This window comes from Stenella coeruleoalba (assembly GCF_951394435.1).
Source record: "Stenella coeruleoalba genome assembly, chromosome: 1".
NCBI lineage: Eukaryota > Metazoa > Chordata > Mammalia > Artiodactyla > Delphinidae > Stenella > Stenella coeruleoalba.
The window spans coordinates 165426299-165450428 of NC_137169.1; the positions used below are offsets into that span (position 1 = coordinate 165426299).

Here is a 24130-nt window from a genome sequence, read left to right on the forward strand (position 1 = left end):
CCTATAACCTTTTCTTTCCTGATTCACAATAATGTCCAGTGAGTTTAAGTTCTGACTTTACTGTTTTATTAATTCTCAATTATAAGCTAATGAGGGGCACATTTCCTCAGAGAATCCCTAACATCTAAGCGTGAATCTTCTAGGCTTTGGAACATATTAGATGATGCACCTTGGCATTGCATTGCCTTTTAGTTTATGCCGATATTAGGATGGTGTTCCTCCGAAACGTTCTCCTTACCAGGATGGGGAGGGAGGGATCCAGCAGCCTGCTGGCGTGACATGACTTCTTTGGGTATTCTGCTGCCTAGATGATCTGCTAGTGGAGAGTTGAGGAGTGACTACCTTTGTGTTTGCTGGGCTTCATTCTTGGCTACCCAGGCAAGGCTGTTTGGCCCAAGAGTGTTAACGAATGCCTTCTTGCTGGCATCATTATTTGCTTTGTTCCAGTGAGTTGTTGTTTTCATTCATGTTGGAAATGGTATTTTGGGGGAGTTTGCACTCAGCAGGTCTAAAGAGCCCTTAATTTTCCAAAAGCTTGATACATCAAAGCAAGTCCTTTAAATGAAGTGGATGGATTGGGAAACTTCCCAGCGTGATTGTCTGTAGCAAGTGTGAACTAAGCTGGGATGAGGACTGCTCTCAAGTAGCAGCTTTTCAAGGAGAGGGCATGATGTCAAAGGAGCCCTTCCTCTTAAGTAGGCAGGACAGTCTCCTGTCTTACACTGTTCATTTATTGACCAAGCTGTTTTGTCCCCAAAGTCACTATAAAGACAAACCGAACACATGCCATTAGCTTTATACCCTGGACCAGGTTAGTGGACGTTTAAGTTGAATGGAGATAATCTACAACTGCCAATTATCTCAAAGTTCCTAGCTATAGATTTTTTTGCTTGAGAGGTCACCAAGGTGATGATGGGTATTTTGACCTGCAGTGTCTTTGTGATTTGATTTTTTTCATTTTACCTTGGGAAAAGTAGATGTATTTTAAACTTTAGTATCCAGCTTTAAAATTCTGTATTTATATTCTCTATGGAAGTAGGCAGTGTTAGACATATTGCAGTTCGTTTGTGAGCTAGCAAAAAACTTTCAGCCTGAGGATTTGTTTTCTTTGGGGAGATGAAACCAGTAGATTCTTATGATGGGATGGGCATTTGGTCATGATGGCCCTCCTGAGGGGAGGACAGTTCACAGTTCTTTCTCTGAGCATTATCAGTGGGTTAGCACAGGAAGGAGGATTCTTAAGCAGGGGGCAATCAGAAACTCTGGAGGTAGGATTTCTGGAGGTGGGAAACGCTAGTGGGGTGTTTCTGAGTGTTCCCTGCCTCAGGGAGAACCCCAGTTGTAGAAGTAACAGACCTAGTCTTTATAGACTGTATGCAGGAGCCAGCCTTGCAAGTCAGTTGTGGGTGCCTCATTTATCTTTAACAGTTGTCAGGTAACATAGACATCTGGAATGTCCTTAGTTTTAGGTCCTGTCACAGTGTTATGCCATATTTGTAGGGGTCACTGAAGACCCAAAGCACATACAGGAGAGGAGGAAGGCAGGGGGAGAGGTGCAGAAGATCATGGGAGTTGGTACTAACTGCCCCTCTGAAGGGGTTCTGGTCACGTTCTCTTATTTCCAGGAGATGCCTAGTCTCTACTGTGGACGAATTGGTACTGAGAGAGATTTTCTTGGTTTTTAAATATAATACCTATTGGAATTGGTTTTGTTGTTTTATTTTGCTTTAAAAATACTCTCATTATAAGAGTATTACACAATTATTGTAGAGAACCTAGAAAATCTAGGTTAAAAAAATGGGATCACCAGGCTTCCCTGGTGGCGCAGTGGTTGAGAGTCTGCCTGCCGATGCAGGGGACACGGGTTCGTGCCCCAGTCCGGGAAGATCCCACATGCCGCAGAGCGGCTGGGCCCGTGAGCCATGGCCGCTGAGCCTGCGCGTCTTGAGCTTGCGCGTCTGGAGCCTGTGCTCCGCAACGGGAGAGGCCACAACAGTGAGAGGCCCACGTACTGCAAAAAAAAAAAAAAAAAAAAAGGGATCACTTATAATCTTATTGATATAAATACCCATTTTGGTGTATTTCTTTCCTGTCTTTTTAATGTAAAAAACATGTGCACGTGCACAGACACAGGCATTTTAAAAAGGATACCAAAATTGGGATCACAGTGGACACATGTGGATTTTTTTTCTTTTATCTTGAATATTTTATGTGCTTATTGAAAAAAAGCTTAAACAAGTTAGCATTTTGGTATATATTTGTATGTTATGGATGTATTTTTAAGTTTATATATATAGTTCTACTATATGTTGCCCCCACTCCAACTTTTTATTTGGGAAGATTTCATTTCAAAGACATTGTAAGACTCTCCCAGTGAACATCTCTAACTCCTTCCACTTAGACTCCACCAGCTGTTAGCATTTTGCCACATTCTCATGCACCCACATTCTCTGTCTCTCCTTCTCTCTTTCCACTCACATCTCGTATTTTTTCTTCCTGAACCATTTGAGAGTAAATTACGGGAGGCTTCATGACACTTATTAACTCCTAAATCTTTCAGCCTGTAGAGCCTAAAAACAACATTCTTTTATCTAACCACAACACCATTAACATACCACTTGACATTACTGCAGTAATATCATCTAATATTTAGTCTGTATGCAAATTTTCCTAGTTGTTCCCAAAATGACTATTACAGCTGTTTCTCACCACCACCACCCCCAATCCAGGATTTAGTTAAGAATCCTACATTGCATTTGCTTGACATGTTTCTTTAGTCTATTTTAGCAGTTCTCAAGCAGGAGCAGTTTTGCTCCCCAAGGGACATTTGGAAATATCTGGAGACATTTTTGGTTGGTACAGTTGGAGGGTTATTTTAGTGGTCTAGTGGTTCAAGCGGGTCAAGGCCTGAGTGCTGCTAGACGTCCTACAGTGCACAGGACAGCCCTTACAACAAAGAATTACCTGGCTTAAAATGGCAGAAGTGCCAGGGTTAAGAACCCCTGATCTAGAATAATTCTCTTCCTTTGTTCCTTGTTGTGATACTGATATTTTTTGAAGAGTCCAGTCCAGTTTCCTGTAGAATGTCCCACATCTGGATTTGGCTGTTTTCTTATTATTTAGATCAGTGTTCCCAAACTTTGCTACATATTAGAATCCCCTTGGGGAGCTTTTAAAAATCTGAATGCCGGGGCTTCCCTGGTGGCGCAGTGGTTGAGAGTCCGCCTGCCGTTGCAGGGGACATGGGTTCGTGCCCCGGTTTGGGAAGATCCCACATGCCGCGGAGCGGCTAGGCCCGTGAGCCATGGCCACTGAGCCTGCGCGTCCAGAGCCTGTGCTCCACAACAGGAGAGGCCACAACAGTGAGAGGCCCACGTACCGCAAAAAAAAAAAAAAAAAAAAATCTGAATGCCCTGGTCATACCCCAGTATCAATTAAATCATGGTGTTTGGGGATGGGGACCAATTACAGGTATTTTTCAAAAACAAATAGGTGATTCAGTGAGCATCAGAGTTCAGGGACCAAAGATTTAAACATTATTTTAGTAAGAATTCTACGTAGAGGATATTATGTTCTTCCCCCTGCATCTCCTCAAGAGGCCCAAGGTGTCAGTTTGTCCCATTTTTGGTGATACTAAATGTAATCATTTGGGCAAGGTAGGTCTGCTAAATCTTTACATTGTAAAGATACCTTTTCTGTGTAATTATAAGTAATCTTTAAGGTGTGTATAGCATCCTTTTTAATGGTTGCATAGTGTTACATTGTATGGGTATATAATTAAGCCAGTTTCCTTTTAATGGGCATATTGACTTGTTGTTTTCTGGTATTATATACAGTAATGCCAAGAGCATCCACATGCGTAGTTGATGGCATAGTTGCCTGGGCATTTCCTTAGGATAAATTTGGAAAGGAAAACTTACTTGTTCAAAAGCTGTACCCAGTTTAAAATTTGCTGTGTGTTGCCACTCCTGTCTTCTCCCCTCCCCGCTAAAATACACACTCACAATAATTTATACTCCATTAGCCTATTTCTGTAAAACCCTACTTTTTTCCAGTGACTTGATAGTCAAAATGATACCTCATGGTTTTAATGTCTTTTTCTTGCTTCTGTGTTTTTTGTAATTGTCAGTTGAATGTAGTGCCTGAGTAAGTAGTTGGCCTGGACACCTCTTCTGTCAGGCCACTAGTGTGGCAGGTGTGAATCTAGTTAGGATTTGGTTGTTACCATAGTTACCTTCTGTTTACCACAGACTGCCAGTTCCTCCAGCAGACAGTGGCCCACTGTGGGGCCCGGTGCTGGAGGGCCTTGTCTCAGTGTCCTGCTCCCCTCTCAGCTTTCACCATGCCCTGCACCCCTGTGCCGAGGGAGAGCCTCTCCCACGCTCAGGCCCCTCCCCCAGCAGCAGGCTGCTCCTGCTCGCTCCTCCCCTAAGGCTTGAAGTGGGGCAGGTGTTCTCCTGGTCCAGCTCAGATGCAGGCAGGTTCTGTCCATCCTGGGCTTTGGAGCTGGCGCTTTCTCAGGGCTCCTGCACCAGCCTCCACGGTGGCCAGCCTCTGCCTTGTTCTACGAGGGGTCTTGGTGGGAAAGAGTTCCCAGCTTCTCTGCGGTGGCGGCAAACATCTGCTTACATCAGTGCAGGATCTTGGGCTGAATAGGTTTCATACCCTTTCCCCAGGACAGACTGATCTTTTCACTGGATGTAAGTCCTGTGGTGGGGAGGAATGGGGTGAGGGGTTAATGCCCCTCCCTTAAGGCACACAGTTTTGCTGCTTCTGACTCCACCCTGGCAGTTGACCTTTGCCCCTCTCATTGGCTTCAGGCTTTAGCTTCATGTACAACATGGCTCTGGGAAGAGAGTGAGTTTTCATGTCTGCACCACCATCGGAGTGTCTCAGGTCTTCTGCCTTGTCTCCAGTCTCTCCAGGGCTCCCAGTGGAGACCTATGGAAAAGCCCTCATGACTGTGAAGTAAAGGAGTGTCCGGGAATCCCAGGGATTCTGAACTGCCATGCAAGCCCATAATTGCCCTTTAAGAACTTGTTAAAAGTGTAGCTTTTTTCTTCCTACCCAGTTTCTTAGCAACTGCCCTCTTCCCCACTGTGCTCTGCCAAAGGTGAAGTGGTTCATATGTCCTGTCTTTCTTCAGACAATCTTGTCACTCTTTGGAATTCAGTCAGTGATGGGCTGAAGCTGGCTCATACCAGCTCTTAAGGTATGGTTGCACATCTCTTCCCATTCCAAGTTCAGCAACATGACACTGGTAGCTTGAAATGGAGTATTTACACCACAGAAATTGGCAAATGCTTCAAATCAGCACCTATCCTCCCCCACTGAGAATCAGTTGTTAAATACACACCAGGGCACCGTTGAATCAGTTCACTTGGTTTCCCTGTGACATCAGCTGTCTAGGCTCAGGAAAAGGAACACTGTTGTAGATTATCTTTTTCTTGTTAGCATGGGAGCAGTATTCTCTTGAGTTTTCTACATACTAAGCAGAAATGGAACTCTGTGTTTGTTTGTTTTGATAACTACTGAGATAGAACTGTGTTTTTTCAACATCATTAGCCATTAAAATTCCTTTATGGAAAGAGGATGTGGAAAGATGAACCAAGTAATTGACTGCAGTTACATTTTGGGAGAGGAGGGTCTCCAGAGAGATCAGGATGAGCTAAGGGATAAAAAGACAAGGAAAACTTATCGTCCATGAATAAAATAAAATTCCCGAGGGAGTCTGACATCAGCCCTGTATGAGAGTCTAACAGGAAAAATCAGAACCTTGTCAACGTATAAAATCTTTGGTCATGGAGCCCAAGAGGGAATGATTGATCTCAACCTGAACCGTAAGGCGAGTCCCGAGGGTCTGCATGCCCCCCCCCTCCCCCGCCACCATGCAGCCCTGTGCAGCAGGGAAAGAAGCGAGGAAGCTGTTGAAATTAATTGCCTTCCCATAATGCCTAATGGGTCCTCGGGCAGGATTTTGTAAATGGGTGAACTTGGGACATCTGCCATGGAGTTAACATGTCTACAGAATGACAAGAAAAGACTAATGGGAGTGCATTTACAGTGTATGCAGTTTATTTTATGTACTGGGTCTGGTCTGACCTCATCTCCATTATAGAACACTGTTTTGCCTGATTATAATAAGGATAGTTAAATTGGAAATGCCCGCTTTTCAAATTTTCTGCGGCAGATTTCTAATCCTTGTCTACTATTCTTCCCCACCCTACCTCAGTCTGCTCAGATTAGGCTCAAGAAGTGCAAATTCGTTTTATCATTATCTTAAGCCAAACATTAGGAATTCAAATACGCTGTCACAAAAAATGAGCCCCTCCGGCTCAAATTAGAGTAACTTTTGGTCTGTGTGTTATTTGTGCCATGGTCTTTCTCCTTGCGTGAAACAGCGAGAGTGACTGTGTCCCTGTAAAACTCTTCGGTGGCTTTTCCATAAAATTTCTCATGTAGACATAGCCTCTCTTTCTCCTTCTAACAGATACACAATAAAAGGCATCAGGAACCTGATTTTCTATGAACTGCCAACATATCCCCACTTCTACAGTGAAGTCTGTAACATGCTGCAAGCCACCACCAGAGGAGAGGAAGCTGCCTGGACCTGCACTGTCCTCTACTCCAAGTACGATGCCCAGAGGTTGGCTGCTGTGGTCGGGGTGGAGCGGGCTGCACAGATGCTGCAGTCCAAGAAGAACGTCCACCTCTTCATTACTGGAGAGAGATGAGAATTGGTTTGACAGGAAATGGTGTTTGGTGTGATATGTCATGCTTGGTTCTGTGTCGCTTGGACCTGATTCTGATCACTTACACCAAGAAGGGCTGCAACAAGGAAGGAGCACCAGGCAGGTTCTTATCAGATACTTCTTTCTTTTCAGATGATATATACCTGAAAAGTTCAGTGTAAACCAGATTTTGGTAAAACCCATCTTTCAGAGGTCAGGGGAGAGCTCATGGGACTCTGAGAAGTTGATAGAGGGAATCTTCTACTTGTGAATTTTTTTGTACGCCATAAATTCTTTTGTTGTGACTTCACCTCTAATTTATTACACTTGGTAAATTCTTTCAGATTTGCCTGTTTCTATTTGACACCTTCTTAAAGTGAGGCATGCATTTCTTTGCTTGTGAGAACTGATTATGAGAAATTGGAATACTTCTTGCTGTTGAATATCATCTTAGTTTTGGATCACACAGGTTTTGCAAAACTGTTATTTTTCCCCAGCCAAACTTTTTTAAACCTTAAATATTCTATTTTAATTCGACCTAGAAGAGCACATTCGTTCACTGATCTTTTTTTAACTCCTAAATGTTTTGGTGAAAATATATACTTAAAAATCACATTATATAAAATAACATTAATTTCTACTTTATTTCAAGAAATAATTTTGTGAAATTCTTGATGTCGCAAATTCATCTTCAACATCACTGTCTTCATTGCTATAGTCATTTTTTAAGTCATATAACATGAAAAGGAAAAGAAGTTACAGTTTTAAAAACATTTTTAGGATGTTCCCTGGCGGTCCAGTGGTTTGGGCTCGGTGCTTTCACTGCCGAGACCCAGTTTCAGTTCCTGGTCAGGGAACAAAGATCCTGCAAGCTGCGCAGCGCGGCCAAAAAAAAAAAAAAAAAAAAATTTGAACTATTCTCAGACAGAAAAATTACAAATTCAGAACCTGAATCATCTGAAAATAAATTGCCAAGTTGCTGGGCCTGTCACTCCTAAAAATCACTCCTGAATTTAGTATGTATTTCATGTAAACAAGACATTTTTCTATGTAACCTCAAAACAACCGTCAAATCAGGAAATTGCCACTAATCCTTGGGCCCCATTCAGATTTTGCCAGATGTCCCAATAATAACCTTTATAGCAAAAGGATGCAGTTCAGAGTTACATACTGCTTTGAGTAGTCATGTCTCTGTAGTGGCCTTTATTCTGAATGGTACCTCAGCTTTTTCTTGGCTTTCTTGACCTTGACACTTTATTTTTTTAATTTTTAAAAATTAAAAAAAAATTTTTAACATCTTTATTGGAGTATAATTGCTTTACAATGGTGTGTTAGTTTCTGCTTTATAACAAAGTGAATCAGCTATACGTATACATATATCCCTGTATTTCCTCCCTCTTGTGTATCCCTCCCACCCTCCCTATCCCACCCCTCTAGGTGGTCACAAAGCACTGGGCTGATCTCCCTGTGCTATGCGGCTGCTTCCCACTAGCTATCTGTTTTACACTTGGTAGTATATTATAAATCCATGGCACTCTCTCACTTCGTCCCAGCTTATCCTTCCCCCTCCCCGTGTCCTCAAGTCCATTCTCTACATCTGCGTCTACCTAGCCTGCCCCTAGGTTCTTAAGAACCTTTTTTTTTTTTTCAGATTCCATATATATGCGTTAGCATACGGTATTTGTTTTTCTCTTTCTGACTTACTTCACTCTGTATGACAGTCTCTAGGTCCATCCACCTCACTACAAATAACTCAATTTCTTTTTTTTTTTTTTTTTTTTGCGGTACACGGGCCTCTCACTGCTGTGGCCTCTCCCGTTGCGGAGCACAGGCTCCAGATGTGCAGGCTCAGTGGCCATGGCTCATGGGCCCAGCCACTCCGCGGCATGTGGGATCTTTCCGGACCGGGGCACGAACCTGTGTCCCCTGCATCGGCAGACGGACTCTCAACCACTGCGCCACCAGGGAAGCCCTCAATTTCATTTCTTTTTATGGCTGAGTAATAGACGTTGACGCTTTAGAAGATTACAGACCAGTTATTTTGGATGGTGTTTCCTGTCAGATTAGGTTAGGTTAGGTTTAGTTTATGCATCTTTGGCAGGAGCAGCATAGAACCGATGCTGCATCTTCCTTGCTGCATCTCTTCAGGCGGTGCATGATTTCCACCTGTCCCATCATTATGACGCTGACTGACCACTTGTTTAAGGTGGTGCTTGCCAGACTTTTTCACTATAGAATCACTCATTCCCCCTTTATTAATTTATATTAATATTACAAGTATGGATTCTTCATTTTTTATTCAGTGAGTTGTAATTGGTTATTATCGTTATTCCTTTAGATGCTTAAATGGTCTCAGATATGGCCAGCAGGAACACCTTCAAGCTGGCTCCTGTGTCTTCTTGACACATCCCCCTTTTACTTGGGCATTTCTTTATTTTCTGACACTATAAGACATTCCAAGTTTGTCTTATACTTTCCCTATTCCAGCCCTGCTTTCTTTAGTGGAAAATGATCTTAAAGCGAAGATTTGAGTGCTAAGTGTACTCAATACCGTTGTGGAGCCACTGGTGGTCCCAGGCCATCTCAGTGGTCAGAGCTGGGGAATATCTGCATGTGTGTATATGTATACACATACCTATGTGCCCACGACATCTAAATTTATTTCTGTGTCCATATATTGAAAGCCATGAATGTACACCATACCTCCAATTTCAGACTGACAACACAGGGTTCCTTTTGTTTTCTCCCTTTCCAAACTTGTAACTCCCTTCTCACATAGTGAGACATGTGGCTCCCATTAGGCTCAGTGGAACAACCCATATTGGTACAGATTTTCTTCCTCTTGGACATGCTTAAAATTGCTCATCAAAAAAAAAAAAAGTGAAATCACTTTTGGGGTACTTTTCCTGCTAGATATTTAAATAAGCATTTTTAGTTCTCTCTCAACATGAGGAGTAGAACTATTCATTCCATATATAGATGGGTTCCTAAAGTTTTGCAAATTTATAGGCTTAAGCCAGCCAAATTCATGCTACAAAGAACATTTTTTTTAATATATATTTTTAAAATGGAGTATAGTTGATTTACAATGTTGCATTAGTTTCAGGTGTACAGCAAAGCAAATCAGTTACACATGTATCCACTCTACAAAGAACTGTTTTATCCATAGAGTGCCCGGTGGGTATTGGCATATTTGTGCTGTGTTTACCATAGAGCCTGTGTATTATGAGAAAAGAAACGAGTTATTTGCCTAGTTCAGAGATATGAGGAAGAAGGGACTCTGATTACCCCCATCTTCTATTTCCATATTCTTTTCCCTGTGAATTGTAGCTAATTCATGGCTTTCATTATCACTATTCACAAGACTCTCAAATCTCCATCTTCTCTGGACCTCCACTCACATGTGAGCCTGGATTTCAAGTCTGTGATATAGCCCCAGAAATACATATTCTTTTAAGCATTCCTACTGATATTAATGTTAGCTTATAGCCAGCTAACTGCTTCTCACCTACAGAGAACACTGAGGGTTTCAAGTGCGAACCAAGCAGTATTGCTTCTGTTCCTGGCTCAGCACCTGGGAAAGAAGGTAAGCCTCGGCAGTGGCCCTGGCTCCTGAGTTGATTGCAAAGAGTTGACTTTTTGGAGTGGTTTCATTAAAAACATGCCTTAACATCAGGTCTCTCACTCACACAAAATAAGGGAGAGAAGAGGGTCTACTGGACCACGGATAATAAAACCTGAGCTGGAATTATACCCAATCTTGATATTTCTTAGCAAGGCTCATCTTCAGCAAGCAAGTACCTATGTAGTGCTGGTAGAAAATAGACAAAAGAATGGTCCCAATCCTGGGAAGAGGTAGAATTTTAAGGTAGGGAAAGGAACTTAACCAGAAAGTAAGAGTTTTAAACTTTTTTATTTTCTTCCCATAGTAATAACAGCTTAGCACTTTTCTCTTTGAGGGGAAAAAAGCTTTGAGTCATGAATGCTTTCTGCAGCTGGCTGCACCATATGCAGTATTCAAAAGACAAGAACTAGCTAATCATAGAGAACCAGCGGCAGCTTAACAGCCCTCTGCTGGCTCCCAAAGGGCTTATAATTGAGTGCAGATGGTCCCGGCAGGATGGGTATGAATCCCTGCTGACTCCTCACATCCCAGAGGGCCAAGGGGGGCTCATGAAGCCTCCCAGCCCTGATTGTGCCCTCGTGGGGGCCACTGAGGAAGGAGGGGAGGCAGGTGGTGCGAGAGCCTGCTGGCTGCCTTCTGCCCAGCCTTCCCTCGGCTGCCTGAACAGATCTTCGGGCTGCAGAGTGTAGCTTTGATGAGTCTAGGGTCTCAAGATTACAGAAGTCCTGGGGTAAGGGAACAGGGTTGGGGGTTCTTTATAATCATTGGAAGAGCCTCATTGTGCAACCTGCAGGTGTCTGCAGGGCGCCAGAGCCTCACGGAGGAGGGATGTAGTGGGCATGCACAGACGGCTCCTTTCAGGGAGCATCCTCCTGGGGGTGGCGCCCTCACAGCTGGCCCGCCCTCTCCTTTCCCACTCTCTTGCCCATCTCTTTCCCAGCTTCCCTCTTTTTTGGGGGGGGGGGATACGCGGGCCTCTCATTGTCGTGCCCTCTCCCATTGTGGAGCACAGGCTCCGGATGCGCAGGCTCAGCGGCCATGGCTCATGGGGCCCAGCCGCTCCGCAGCATGTGGGATCTTCCTGGACCGGGGCACAAACCCGTGTCCCCTGCATCGGTAGGCGGCTTCTCAACCACTGTGCCACCAGGGAAGCCCCCAGCTTCTCTCTCTAAAGGAGTTCCGGTAGTCATCCTTGCACCATTCACGAAAAGCTTTTCTGGCTTTTCTAGCTAAACAGAATTCTAAACTTCAGTCTCATTCAAAAAACTTTTCTAGCTAAGTAGAATTCTAAACAAATTTCAGTCTGCTCTTAATACCAGAGTCAGTGAATTGGGAGTAGATACACAGATAATCCAAAATTCATGTAGTCTTTGGAGGGGGAAAGAGAGAAGACAGCTCCCTCTCCTTTCCTTGGGGCCTAGCCATCCCTCCCACGTGAATCTACCACGTCTAGCTGACAGCACAAAGTGCATTTCTTTCTAAAGACTTGTATTTCTTCCTCTTATGCCATATGCTCCAGCCAGAGCTGCAGTAAAATTCTATGTATCATGTCCTGTTTCTGAGCTGAACACGCGTTCCTATCCCCTCATCGTTTGCCTTGTTTCTGTGAGGACCCTCCTTTCTTCAGATGTGGGAAGGAGTTCCCTCTGCATTGCTTGCATTTCAGTATAATTCCTGGATTTGCCTTTCACCCCTGGCCACGTTGCCATCATTCCTGTGGGAGGTGAGAGCATGAGAAAGAACAGAGGTCTGGGCCTCAATCAAACGGGCCGGCTGTCTCAGTCGTTAGAGTCCTATGCGCCAAAGGAGTCAGGGCTGAGGGTGGATTGCTACAAGGCTTGCTCGCCCTGCACAGAGAAATCTGAACCTGGTGGGCAGCTCCACTTAGGTGTCACCCTCACTGCTGAGAGGAACACCCGCACTTGCTTGTCCTCCTGGCTCCCACAGTGGGCGGGGCATGGCACAGTCCTGGCCAAGTTGTCATGGTCTCCAGGCTTGGGTCTCTGCAGCTGGCTGGGACCGGTGGGAGCTGTAGCCTCGGCTGACACAGGGAAAGAAGGCAGTCTTTGCTGCTTGGCTGATTTGGAAGCTGTGCCGAATTCCTGCCCATCTGTTCTCCCAACTGAGCCAAGGCCAAAGCTGTCTAGCTCTTGCCAACCCAGGGAATGACATGGAGCCCTGTGTCCTGCAGCCCTCATTCTCACTGCCCTCTGCAGCCCCTCTCATCTGTCAGTTTGACTCCCCACAGAGATGGCCCTGGGCTCACAGCTGCTCTTTGCCCACAGATGTTCATGGGTTTTCTGCCTTGTATGTTCTCCATCATTTTTCAAAACCGACCCCGAGCTGGGTGTGGCACCGACATTACCACCAACCCACTGTGGCTCTGTGCAGGTCCTCCTGGCCACCTCTCAGCTTTCTTATCTTTATAAAGTGGGGTAGAGTCTCCACTATCCTGACAGAGGGACATGAGAGAAAGTAGAAGAGACTGCTGTCGTTTGCCCTGTACTCGCCTCCTACTTCCCTAGTAAGAGGACCCTGGATTTTATTGGCTGACAAAGTGCCCAGTCCCCCTTTGCGGTAGGGTGTGGCCAGGGAAAAGAGCCCTAACCTTGGGGCAGACTCTTAGGAGAGCCCTTTGAAACTGGTAGGGACACCACTTTTTCCTCTTGTTCTTCCCTTTTTCCTGCCTGCAACACAGAAGTGATGGTTGAAGCTCTAAAGGACAGAACTCTATGCACAGAAGATGGTGGAGCCAAAAGACAGAAGGAGCCTGGCTCTCAGGTCATATCCTGAAGCTGCCGTCCCAGCTCTGCGTGGTCTCTCTTCACACTTTTCTGTGAAAACCTAAATCCCTCATTTGTTTCAGCCACTGAGGCCAGGCTGTATTGTTGGCCTCAGGCTGAATTGCCAAGTCCTAACGGCTACAGAGGACAAAAATGGGATCACAAGTCCTGAAGTCCAAAGGCTCTGCCTATTCTTTCTTCTTTCTTCTTGTCTGCAGGAAGCAGCATAGACATTGTGCTTCAAGGTTGACGCCTGGCCATTTGGTGAGAGTGCAGAGTGAGCGTTAAGACGTGTCTGGCTTTGTGCCATCACTTCCGTAATCTCCAGTTCAACTGGATCTATAAGAATGAGGGAGGACATATGTCTTCTCATAGGGTTTATGGAAACTGATGGTAGCAGAAAAATAACTGGCAAGAAAACAGACTTCAATTCTCTGAAAGTTGGTGACCACCTGTTTTTCATTTCTCCAGGTGTATTGCAAAGCAAAATTAGGAAATGAGTCCGGATCCCCAGTTTGGTGGCAACTTAGAGAGGTCTTGTGGTCCAATCTGCCGCTTGACCCCTGAGTCGCCTATAGGTTGTCTCTGAGAGGCCTTCTTAAAAAAAAAAAAAAAAACAGGACTGTCATACAGAGTGAAGTAAGTCAGAAAGAGAAAAACAAACATCATATATTAACACATATATGTGGAATCTAGAAAAATGGTATAGATGATCTTATGTGCAAAGCAGAAATAGAGACACGGATGTAGAGAACAAATGTATGGTTACCAAGGGAGAAGGGGTGGTGGTGGGATGAATTGGGAGATTGGGATTGACATATATACACTTTTTTTTAATACTTTTTTTTAACATCTTTATTGGAGTGTAATTGCTTTACAATGATGTGTTAGTTTCTGCTTTATAACAAAGTGAATCAGCTATACGTATACATATATCCCCATATCTCCTCCCTCTTGCGTCTCCCTCCCTCCCACCCTCCCTATCCCACCCCTCTAGGTGGTCACAAACCACCTAGCTTACTTCTCTGTGCCATGTGGCTGCTTCCCACTAGCTATCCACCCTACGTTTGGTAGTGTATATATGTCCATGCCACTCTCTCACTTTGTCACAGCTTACCCTTCCCCCTCCCCATATCCTCAAGTCCATTCTCTAGTAGGCCTGAGTCTTTATTCCCGTCCTACCCCTAAACTCTTCATGACATTTTTTTTTCTTAGATTCCATATATATGTGTTATCATACAGTATTTGTTTTTCTCCTTCTGACTTACTTCACTCTGTATGACAGACTCCAGGTCCATCCACCTCACTACAAATAACTCAATTTCGTTTCTTTTCATGGCTGAGTAATATTCCATTGGACATATATACACTATTAATACTATGTATAAAATAGATAACTAATGAGAACATACTGCATAGCACAAGGAACTCTACTCAATGCTGTGTGGTGACCTAAATGGGAAGAAAATCCAAAAAAGGGGATATATGTACATGTATAGCTGATTCACTTTGCTGTACAGCAGATACTAACACAACATTGTAAAGCAACTATATGCCAATAAAAATTCATTAAAAAAAATAACAGCTAGGATCTGAACCCAGGTAGTATGATTCCCCCAAACCCACATTGTTTTTCACTAGTTGATGCTTCTCTAAAACAAAAAAAAGCACTCAATAGATTGTAGCTATTATTATTACTACCCCTTTAAAAGGAGAGATCTGAAATTGTTGAACTCTTAAAAAGACAGGATTATAATACATTATTGGTGGTGGTAGCGTTGTTATAAACAAACACTAAATTGTTTTGTATGCCATCCTTCTGGATTGTATGACATTCTAAAGGGTGGTCTAGGCTTCTGAGAAGCTTAATGCCTCATATAGCAGATGATTATTGAAGGCATATTTTTAACTTGTTTGCTGCTCTGTTTATCCTTGGTCCATTGAGCTTTACCCAGGGAAATTTAATTCTTAATATCAGGCCAAATAAAAATTAAGAAGATACCTTTTCTTGAAACATGCACCTACACGGAAAAGCAGCATAACAGTGTTTAAAATCATGGACACTGAAGCAAGGCTGCCTGGGTTCAAATCTTTGCTTTGCTACTTTCTAGTGATTTTTATGAAATTCCTTAAACTCTCTGTGTCTCAGTAGCCACATCTGTAAAATGGGCTTATGGTAATAGTAATACCTGTCTCTAGAGTTGTTATAATAATTAAGTTACTTAATCCATGCAGGGCACTTAGTACTGCTTGGCACATAGTCACTGCTCAGTCAGTCTGAACTAGTATTACCTACAGACCTTCCGTCCCACAGTACAAAGCTCAAAGAAAACAAAGGAAAGTCGTGGGGCATCAGCTTCTGTTTGGGGTTATTCTTGCCTACAAGCCTTATTCTTTTTAAGTGAGTGAAAAAGAAATTTAGAGAGCGAGGGCTTCAGAAAATAGCTGTGAGGATTTTACTCAGCAAATTCCAGGGCTTAAGGACGAGGAAGTGTGACATTTTAATGAGTTATAAACACCAGGTGGTGCTGTAAACAAGTTCAGTAACAGGCTCTTCACCTCCCCTCTGGCTGCCTCTGGGCTGCCACTGCCCTGTGCCCTCTTGAGCTGAAGAGACCCAGAAACCCAAGCCTCTTTTTTTTCTTCTTCTTCTTCTTTTTGAAACAATTCCAACACATAGGAAATATGAAAATTCAAAGACAGTTACAAAAACTTGTGGTATAATTTAATTGTTTATAAGTTAACACCTTTTAAAAATGATTCCACAAATAACATGTTTATTTCAGGAAACAGTTTGTATAGAGCAGTGTACATTATGTTTTAAGAAATGGAAAATCACTACTAGGTGCAATCCATAATTAAACTCACAGATAACTGTTAAAAATTAACATTTTAAACACAAACCCCAAATTATAATAACTTGATGAATAACTTCCTTTGGAAATACAACCAAATTTGTATGTATGAGGCCCAAGTCAAATGGTCCCCTGCTTCCCGTTCACCAAGCTCTGGCTACACCTTTTGTGCAGAGAAAAGATTGGGGACATGACTTGGAATTCTGGTTGCTTGTCTGAACCTTCATTATAGGGGGCGGTCAGAGTTTTCCTCATAGAGAAAACTGCTGGGTACTTTCCTAGCCTCTTATCCACCCACCTCTTCCAGGCCTGGCTTGTCACTCACTACCTTCCTGAGACTGTCCATTTCCATACCTGCCCCAGAGCAGATGCCGTCCTAACACTTCATCCCTCTTTGGTCCTCCTCTTGGGAACAGTATTTCCCAGACCGAAAGATAGCAGGAGGCCACGGGGAAAGAGCAGTAAGTTAATATTTATTGAACACCTACTATGGGCCAGGAACTGTCCTGGGTGCTGTATCTGCATCATCTCATAACAACCGTAAACCTAGTATCTGTCACCATTTTTTTCATGTGGGGGAAACATGCTTGGAGAAATTAGATATCTAAGGCTTCCAAAGCTAAACAGCTAGTTAGTGGCCAATGCTGCATGTTTTTTCTGTCATCCCCATGTGATTGAGAAGGAGGTCAGGACTGGCGGCTCAGATGGAGATGAATCTGCAGGGGATTCTCTCAGTCTGTGGCCATGTCTGGTCCATTTTGTTAAGCACAGCAACTCTTAAGCATGAGCTCTTCTCTCTGACTCCCTTTCCCACGGCTTTACTTAGTTCAGGCCTTTGTTAGCCTCTTCCTGCGGTACAGTCTAGACTTTGGAACCTGCTAGCTTAGGCTTCAATCCCAGCTTTACCTTTTACTGGGTGTGTGACCTTTGTCAAGTTGCTTGCCTTTGTCTTACCTCAGTTTCCTTATTTGTAAGATGGAGATAATGACACCTTTCTTAGGGAGTAGAATTGTGGGGTTGAAATGAAACCACATAAGTACTTCTAGATCTCATCAAATCCCATTCTCTCCCTTTTGCTTGGACTGCCTACTGATTCATCCATGCTACAAATATGTACTGTGCACCCACCATGTGCCAGGAATTCTTCTGGGCACTTAGGATAGACCTGCTTCCTGCACTTGGAGAATTAGAGTGCATGGGGGAGACAGAAAATAAACAACTAGAAGCTAGATAAAAATATCATTTCAGATGGTGCTAAATGCTGGAAGAAAATAGAGCAGGTCAAGGGATAGAGCTCTTTGGCTATCCTGTTTCCTCTGCACAGAATGCCCTGTCGCCACTGCGGAACTCTTACCTTTCAAGACCCCCTTCAAATGATCCCCTCCGTGAAATCATCACGGCTCACTATCACATTTAATCATGGCCTCTCTAGACTTTCCCATTGGCTGTCCAAATCTATCTGTCTTACTCCTTGTTGTGCTCTGTCTTACTCCTTGTTGCACTTTCCAAACCGCTGTCCACCCTCAAGAAAAGCTCCTTGGATATACTGCAGAGGAGAGCTGACACTATCACCCTGAGAAACTGCCTAATGTGCCAGTTTGTGAGTGGCAAATCCTCGCGTGGAGAGAGAAAAGAAAGGGAGCAGACATCCTGGAAGCTCTACAGGGGTCAAAGGAACAACCTTCCAACCAAATGGCAGAATGAAACATCCGCACTGTGTGTATGGGTGTTTCTAGCCGGAGGGACACTGGTTCTCTTTTCTCGAAAAAGCCCAAGAAGGCTTCCTGCAGGAAGCTGGCTTTCTGGGAGCTACTGGAATGAAGGCCCTGTACATTAAGGACACTGGGGGCTATGAGTCCACCTGACCCTCACTGACCCCCTCAGCCACCTGGGTCACCCATGCTCCAGCACCACAGTGGCAGATTCATCCTTTTTCATTAGGTACTCAGGGTCTGAGCACAGCTTCCCCCTGGGGTCCTCATCATTTCCTAGAAAGTGGCCACCCTGCACCCTGGAATTGGAGGTTTTGCCTTTTTTCCTTTCCATCTCCAGCTACACAGGGTGAGGAGGTGTGTTTGACAGGAGGAATGGATGTATCTACAACACCTGTCACAGAGTTCTTCCCAGCCACTGGGTGTGGGCAGGGAGGTGTCCTGGTTGTGTTCTATCTGTTATGAAACCTCAGGCAAAGACAAAATCAAGCTGTGCTGACTCAGCTCCCCTGGTCAGAAAAGCAGCTTGGGGCTCTTGGGCACAGAAAGGAATGTAACCCAGCAGCCATCGTTTGTAGGATTGCTTGATCCCCCCCAGGAATCTGAGTTTAGAGGAAACACCAGCCGAGTCCTGGGCTTGCTCCCTCCATGACAGAATTCCAGCTGCACTGCCCCTGAGATCCAGCTCTCAAGAGAGGAAACTGTGGCAGTTTCCTTAAACTGCATCAAAACAAAGCAGTTCTGGTGACTTACCCAGATACTAATTTACGCTCTGTTTTCATTGCTGTAGATGTTCTTGCCAATTCCCACCAAGAAGTTAGCATTCCTTTGTGTTTCTCTGCCTTGGGGAGCACTGGGGGGAAGGTGAAGCAGCATTTTCTAGGCCAAGAGAACTTTGTTGGCTGGTCCCGGAGGTAGAGGACATTGAGGCCGGGCTTGGAGGAAAAGAGGCAGAAGCAGCCAAAGGAAAAGAGTATTGAGGGGCTTCCCTGGTGGCGCAGTGGTTGAGAGTCCGCCTGCCGATGCAGGGGACATGGGTTTGTGCCCCGGTCCGGGAGGATCCCACATGCCGCGGAGCTGCTGGGCCCGTGAGCCATGGCCGCTGAGCCTGCGCATCGGGAACCTGTGCTCCACAACGGGAGAGGCCACAACAGTGAGAGGCCCGCGTACCGCACAAAAAAAAAAAAAGAGTATTGAGGGCTTCTTCCAGACAGGGAAGGGTATTGCAAAGACCCGCTGTGCCCAAGCCTGGTCCAAAAGCAATGCAACTGCTCTCTTTCAGAGATCACACAAGTCTGGAAAGTGAGCAGGTCAAAAGAGGCCAGAGTGACTGAAGACCAGTTCAGAAGGCCTTTCCTCGATGTTGTAGACTGTAAGATTCTGTAAGACCTTTGCACAAATCTGGAAAGGGGAGGCCCAGCTGTGACTGAGATTGAATTTCTAGGCAACTCAGAAGGATGAGGTTCAGTACAGATTCAATCCGTTTTGAAGAAATAAAATGAAATCTGATATTGTTTAGAATTCTAAATTTTATGGAGCAGGGAATTCCCTGGCGGTCCAGTGGTTAGGACTCTGCGTTTTCACTGCCAGGGGCCTGGGTTTGATCCCTGGGGATCAGGGAACTAAGATCCCACAGGCCACGTTGCATGGCCAAAAATATAAAAAAATAAAATAAATTTTATGGAGCAGAATGTATACTTGAATCAAAATATTAGTATAGCACCTCATACACTCTTCCTATGAGTGAACAATAGGGCAGAACTGGGAAGCAAAACCCCAAATGGGACTCAAATAGCCTTATTCTCAGCCTTCTAAAAAAAGTCGGGGTGGGGAAGAATTAGGACCAAGGTGGAGGAGAAGGGTGAGCAACAGACATTCTGGAATGGGGAGGTTTTAGTTTGCTAGGGCTGCCATAACAGAATGTCACAGACGGGGTGGCTTAAACAACAGATATTTATTTTCAATTCTGGAAGCTCAACATCCAAGATCAAGGTGTCTGCAGAGTTGATTTCTTCTGAGACCTCTCTCTTTGGTTTGTAGGTGACTGTTTTTTCTCTGTGTCTTCGTATGGTCCCTCTGTGTTTGTCTGTGTCCTAATCTCTTCTTCTTCTTCTTCTTTTATACACCTTTATTAGAGTATAACTGCTTTACAATGTTGTGTTAGTTTCTGCTGTACAACAAAGTGAATCAGCTATATGTATACATATATCCCCCATCTCCTCCCTCTTGAGCCTCCCTCCCACCCCTCTAGGTCATCACAAAACACTGAGCTGATCTCCCTGTGCTATGCAGCAGCTTCCCACTAGCCATCTATTTTACATTTGGTAGTGTATATATGTCAGTGCCACTCTCTTACTACATGCCAGCCTCCCCTTCCCCGCTGTGTCCTCATATCCGTTCTCTACACTGCGTCTTTATTCCTGCCCTGCCACTAGGTTCATCGGTACCATTTTTCTAGATTCCATATGTATGTGTTAGCATATGGTATTTATTTTTCTCTTTCTGACTTACTTCACTCTGTATGATAGTCTCTAGGTCCATCCGCCTCACTACAAATAACTCAATTTCGTTTCTCTTTATGGCTGAGTAATATTCCATTGTATATATGTGCCACATCTTCTTTATCCATTCATCTGTCGATGGACACTTAGGTTACTTCCATGTCGTGGCTATTGTAAATAGTACTGCAGTGAACATTGTGGTACATGTCTCTTTTTGAATTATGGTTTTCTCGGGGTATATGCCCAGTAGTGAGAATGCTGGGTCATATGGTAGTTCAATTTTTAGTTTTTTAAGGAATTTGCATCCTATTTTCCATAGTGACTGTATTAATTTACATTCCCAACAACAGTGCAGGAGGGTTCCCTTTTCTCCACACCCTCTCCAGCATTTTTTGTACCTCTTCTTCTTATAAGGACATAAATCATAGTAGATTAGGGCCCACCCCAATAAAACCCATTTTATCTTAACCACCTTTTTAAAGGTTCTATCTCCAAATTAGTTACAGCTTAAAATACTTCAACAGTTAGGACTTCAACAGATGGATTTGGGGGAAACACAATTGGTATGGAGGACATCTATGGGCTCCCCAGCAGATGGGGAGTGACCATGAGGAAGCATTCATTCTCCTGGCTCCTCCCTGATGGGCTGCTGATAGGCAGTGACTGCTTTCACTCTGAAAACCACAGACCCTGTTGGCCACCCTCTGCTACTACAGCCCACTCTCTGGATTCCCTCCTCTTGCCCTTGGGACACTCCACCTTGTTAATTTCCCCTAACCCTTCCTATACCTTTGTGAATAGACTTTTCATTGATCTCTCCTTCATAACTCATCTAAATGTTCCATGGTTTCCTCTCAGGACTCAGAACTTTCCTATGTGCTAAGTACTGCTATAAATATAAACATACATCTTCGCTTTTTTTTTTTTTTTTTTTTTGCGGTACGCGGGCCTCTCTCTGTTGTGGCCTCTCCCGTTGCGGAGCACAGGCTCCGGACGCGCAGGCTCAGCGGCCATGGCTCGCGGGCCCAGCCACTCTGCAGCATGTGGGATCTTCCCGGACCCGGGCATGAACCCGTGTCCCCTGCATCGGCAGGCGGACTCTCAACCACTGCGCCACCAGGGAAGCCCCATCCCCTTTTTTATAAAAAGCTTTATTGAGATATAATTTATATACCATACAATTCACTCATTTAAAGTACACAATTCCATTGTTTTTCGAATATTCACAGATATGTGCAAACATCACCATGGTCATTTTTAGCACACTTCATCAACTTCACAAAGAAACCCCATATCCTTTAGCTATCAACTCCTTTAGCAACCCCCATCCACCTCAGCCCTAAGCAACCACTAATCTACTTTCTGTAGATTTCCCTATTCTGGACATTTCATATGAAAATATTCATATAGTATGTGGTCTTTTGTGACTGGTTTCTTTCATGTACCCTAATGTTTTCAAGATTCTTCCACATTATAGCATGTGTCAATACTCCATTCCTTTTTGTGGCTGAATAATATTCCATTCTATGGTTATACCATCTTTTATTTATACATTCGTCAGTTGATAGACACTTAGATAGTTTTCACCTTTTTGCTACCATGAATAGTGCTGCTGCAAACATTCAGGTACAAGTTTTTTGTTTTCATTTCTCTTGGCTTGGAATTGCTGAGTCATATGGTAAATCTACGTTTAACCATGTGAAGAACTGCCAGACTGTTTTCCAAAGGAGCTGCCCCATTTTGCATCTCTGATGTAATGTAATCAGATTTCTCTACATCCTCACCAACAATTGTTTATTATCTAAACTTTTAATTCTAGCCATCCTAATGGGTGTGAAGTAGTAGCTCATCGTGGTTTTGATTTGCATTTTCCTCATGCCTAATTATGCCAAACATCTTTCAATGTGCCTATTGGCATATATGTCTTCTTTTATGCTAACAACTAGTTTATGAGGTAAGTGGCTTATTAGCTCCATTTTACAGATGAGAAGACTGAGGCACAGTGAGGTGAAGTGACTTACCTAAGGTATACGGCTGGTGAGGGTTAGACTAGGATACGAACTCCAGCAGGCAGCTTTCATGTCCCTAACCATTACACAACACTGCCTTTGCATAAAAGAACAAGACCATTTGGGGGATAGCAGAGCAATAGGGCAGAATAGCCAAGGGACTTTTAAGAAGAGGAATATCTACTACTCACTTTTAAATAGTTTATATGCTGCATATAAATCTCTTTCATCTCCATGTGCGAATGGTTGTTTTATGGAAAGGGGACCAAGTTCTTTCATGTTTGGGTTAAAGCCAGGGTGAAAATAACAGAACAGTCATAAGATATAGGGCAGAGAACAAGAACTCAGCAGGGGCAGAAAGTTAGAGCCAGAGCTGAACAAGATCATATAGAGCCCCTAGTAATTCACAGAAACCTGGGAGAGGGCTCTCTCTTTGGAATAATCCAGGCAGTTCAAACAAACCTTATCTGGATCCGAAGGGACTGGGAGACCCCAGCTGGGTTTCACTGATAAAGTAGTTTAATGGAAGTATGGCCAGATGTGTCTCCACCTCCTCCCCACTCTACCCCAACCCAGTCCTTAGCCTCTTATCCAAATGGACATGTGGGTGCCAAAGTGCACTCTTTGCTCCTTCTCTCTTTGTATCAACAGTGAACACACTGGCCTTTGTTTCTGACCTTGAAGAGACTGTACAATCAGCATCATTCTCTAAAATATTTCTCAAAGACGGGCCTATAAAAATTCAGAGACGTTAGGGCTTCCCTGGTGGCGCAGTGGTTGAGAGTCCGCCTGCCGATGCAGGAGACATGGGTTCGTGCCCCGGTCCAGGAGAATCCCACACGCTGCGGAGCGGCTGGGCCCGTGAGCCATGGCCGCTGGGCCTGCGCGTCCGGAGCCTATGCTCCGCAATGGGAGAGGCCATAACAGTGAGAGGCCTGCGTACCGCAAAAAAAAATTCAGAGGCGTTAGAGGACACCCCATTTAGAAGCTTTCTTCCCTTAAATTCATCCCAGGAATCTTCTCGCTTTTCGTCCAAGTACTCCCACCCCCACCCTACACACACACACACACAAATACTCCTCCTGGTTCACTGCCACACTGCCTGATGATTCTCTCTGATTGAGAGGCTAAGCAAGGTAACAAGAGGGAGGAATGAGTCTGTGAATCAAGTATATTTTCTGAATTTCCATCCTGTATCCCCAGCATCTGTCTGCTGATTTATCAAGAGAACCAGCGATGGTTTAGGAATGATGGACAGTCCTCTGAGGAAGCAGTGCCAGAAGCATGATGAGCAGAAATGCTGAACAAGATGCTGGCTGGAGGGGAAATCAATCTCCGAGGCCGATTAGTTTGGGTGAGAGCCAAGAGAGGCAGAAACTTGTTACAGCTACACTCATCTTTCTTGCTACCTTTTTTTCCTAGATCCTAGAATAAAATTAGATTAGCCTCAGAGCTCAAGGTAGCTAACTGGTCTGAGCATATCATAGCAATGTCTCAATGTAGATGACTATTAAAAAATGCATAAGATTCATCTTCCCAGTTCATCTGTAAGATATGTAAGGACAGGGCTCTGACCTATCTTCTGTAATTCATGGAGTAACCAGTACAACGCTGGGCCCAAAAGGTCACTAAGCAACTTGCTGAAGTGAATTAGCTTCAAAGTAGAAACAAAAGGAACTTTCATTTTTTGAAAAACAAAAAGACTGTCTAATCTGCCAGCTGAGTCTAATTCGTTATGATGCACAGAGAATAAGATGGATAATTATAAACAGGGAAGCCCGCAGTGAATTTTGGTGGGGGTGGGGTTCTATAAAATGTTAAAAAACATGACTGTCATACAGACATATAGTCAAAGATTTATCTAATTCATTAGTGAGGGAATCAGCAGGATGACAAAGCCCAGTCAATCAAAGG

At 44.1% G+C, this 24130-nt stretch overlaps 1 protein-coding gene across 3 annotated transcripts in view; it reads left to right on the forward strand.

The window, feature by feature from the left end:
* Window positions 1–8155, forward strand: part of UTP25 (UTP25 small subunit processome component) — a 29664-nt gene extending 21509 nt beyond the window's left edge. For 2 of the 3 annotated variants that reach the window (XM_079938643.1, XM_079938644.1), the window contains one exon: window positions 6491–8155. In XM_079938643.1, the coding sequence (XP_079794769.1) occupies window positions 6491–6734 (244 nt within the window). In that variant the 3' untranslated portion in view covers window positions 6735–8155. The remainder of the gene's footprint in view (window positions 1–6490) is intronic. The other variant, XR_013830700.1, reaches the window with a different exon arrangement.
* Window positions 8156–24130: the final 15975 nt, after the last annotated feature.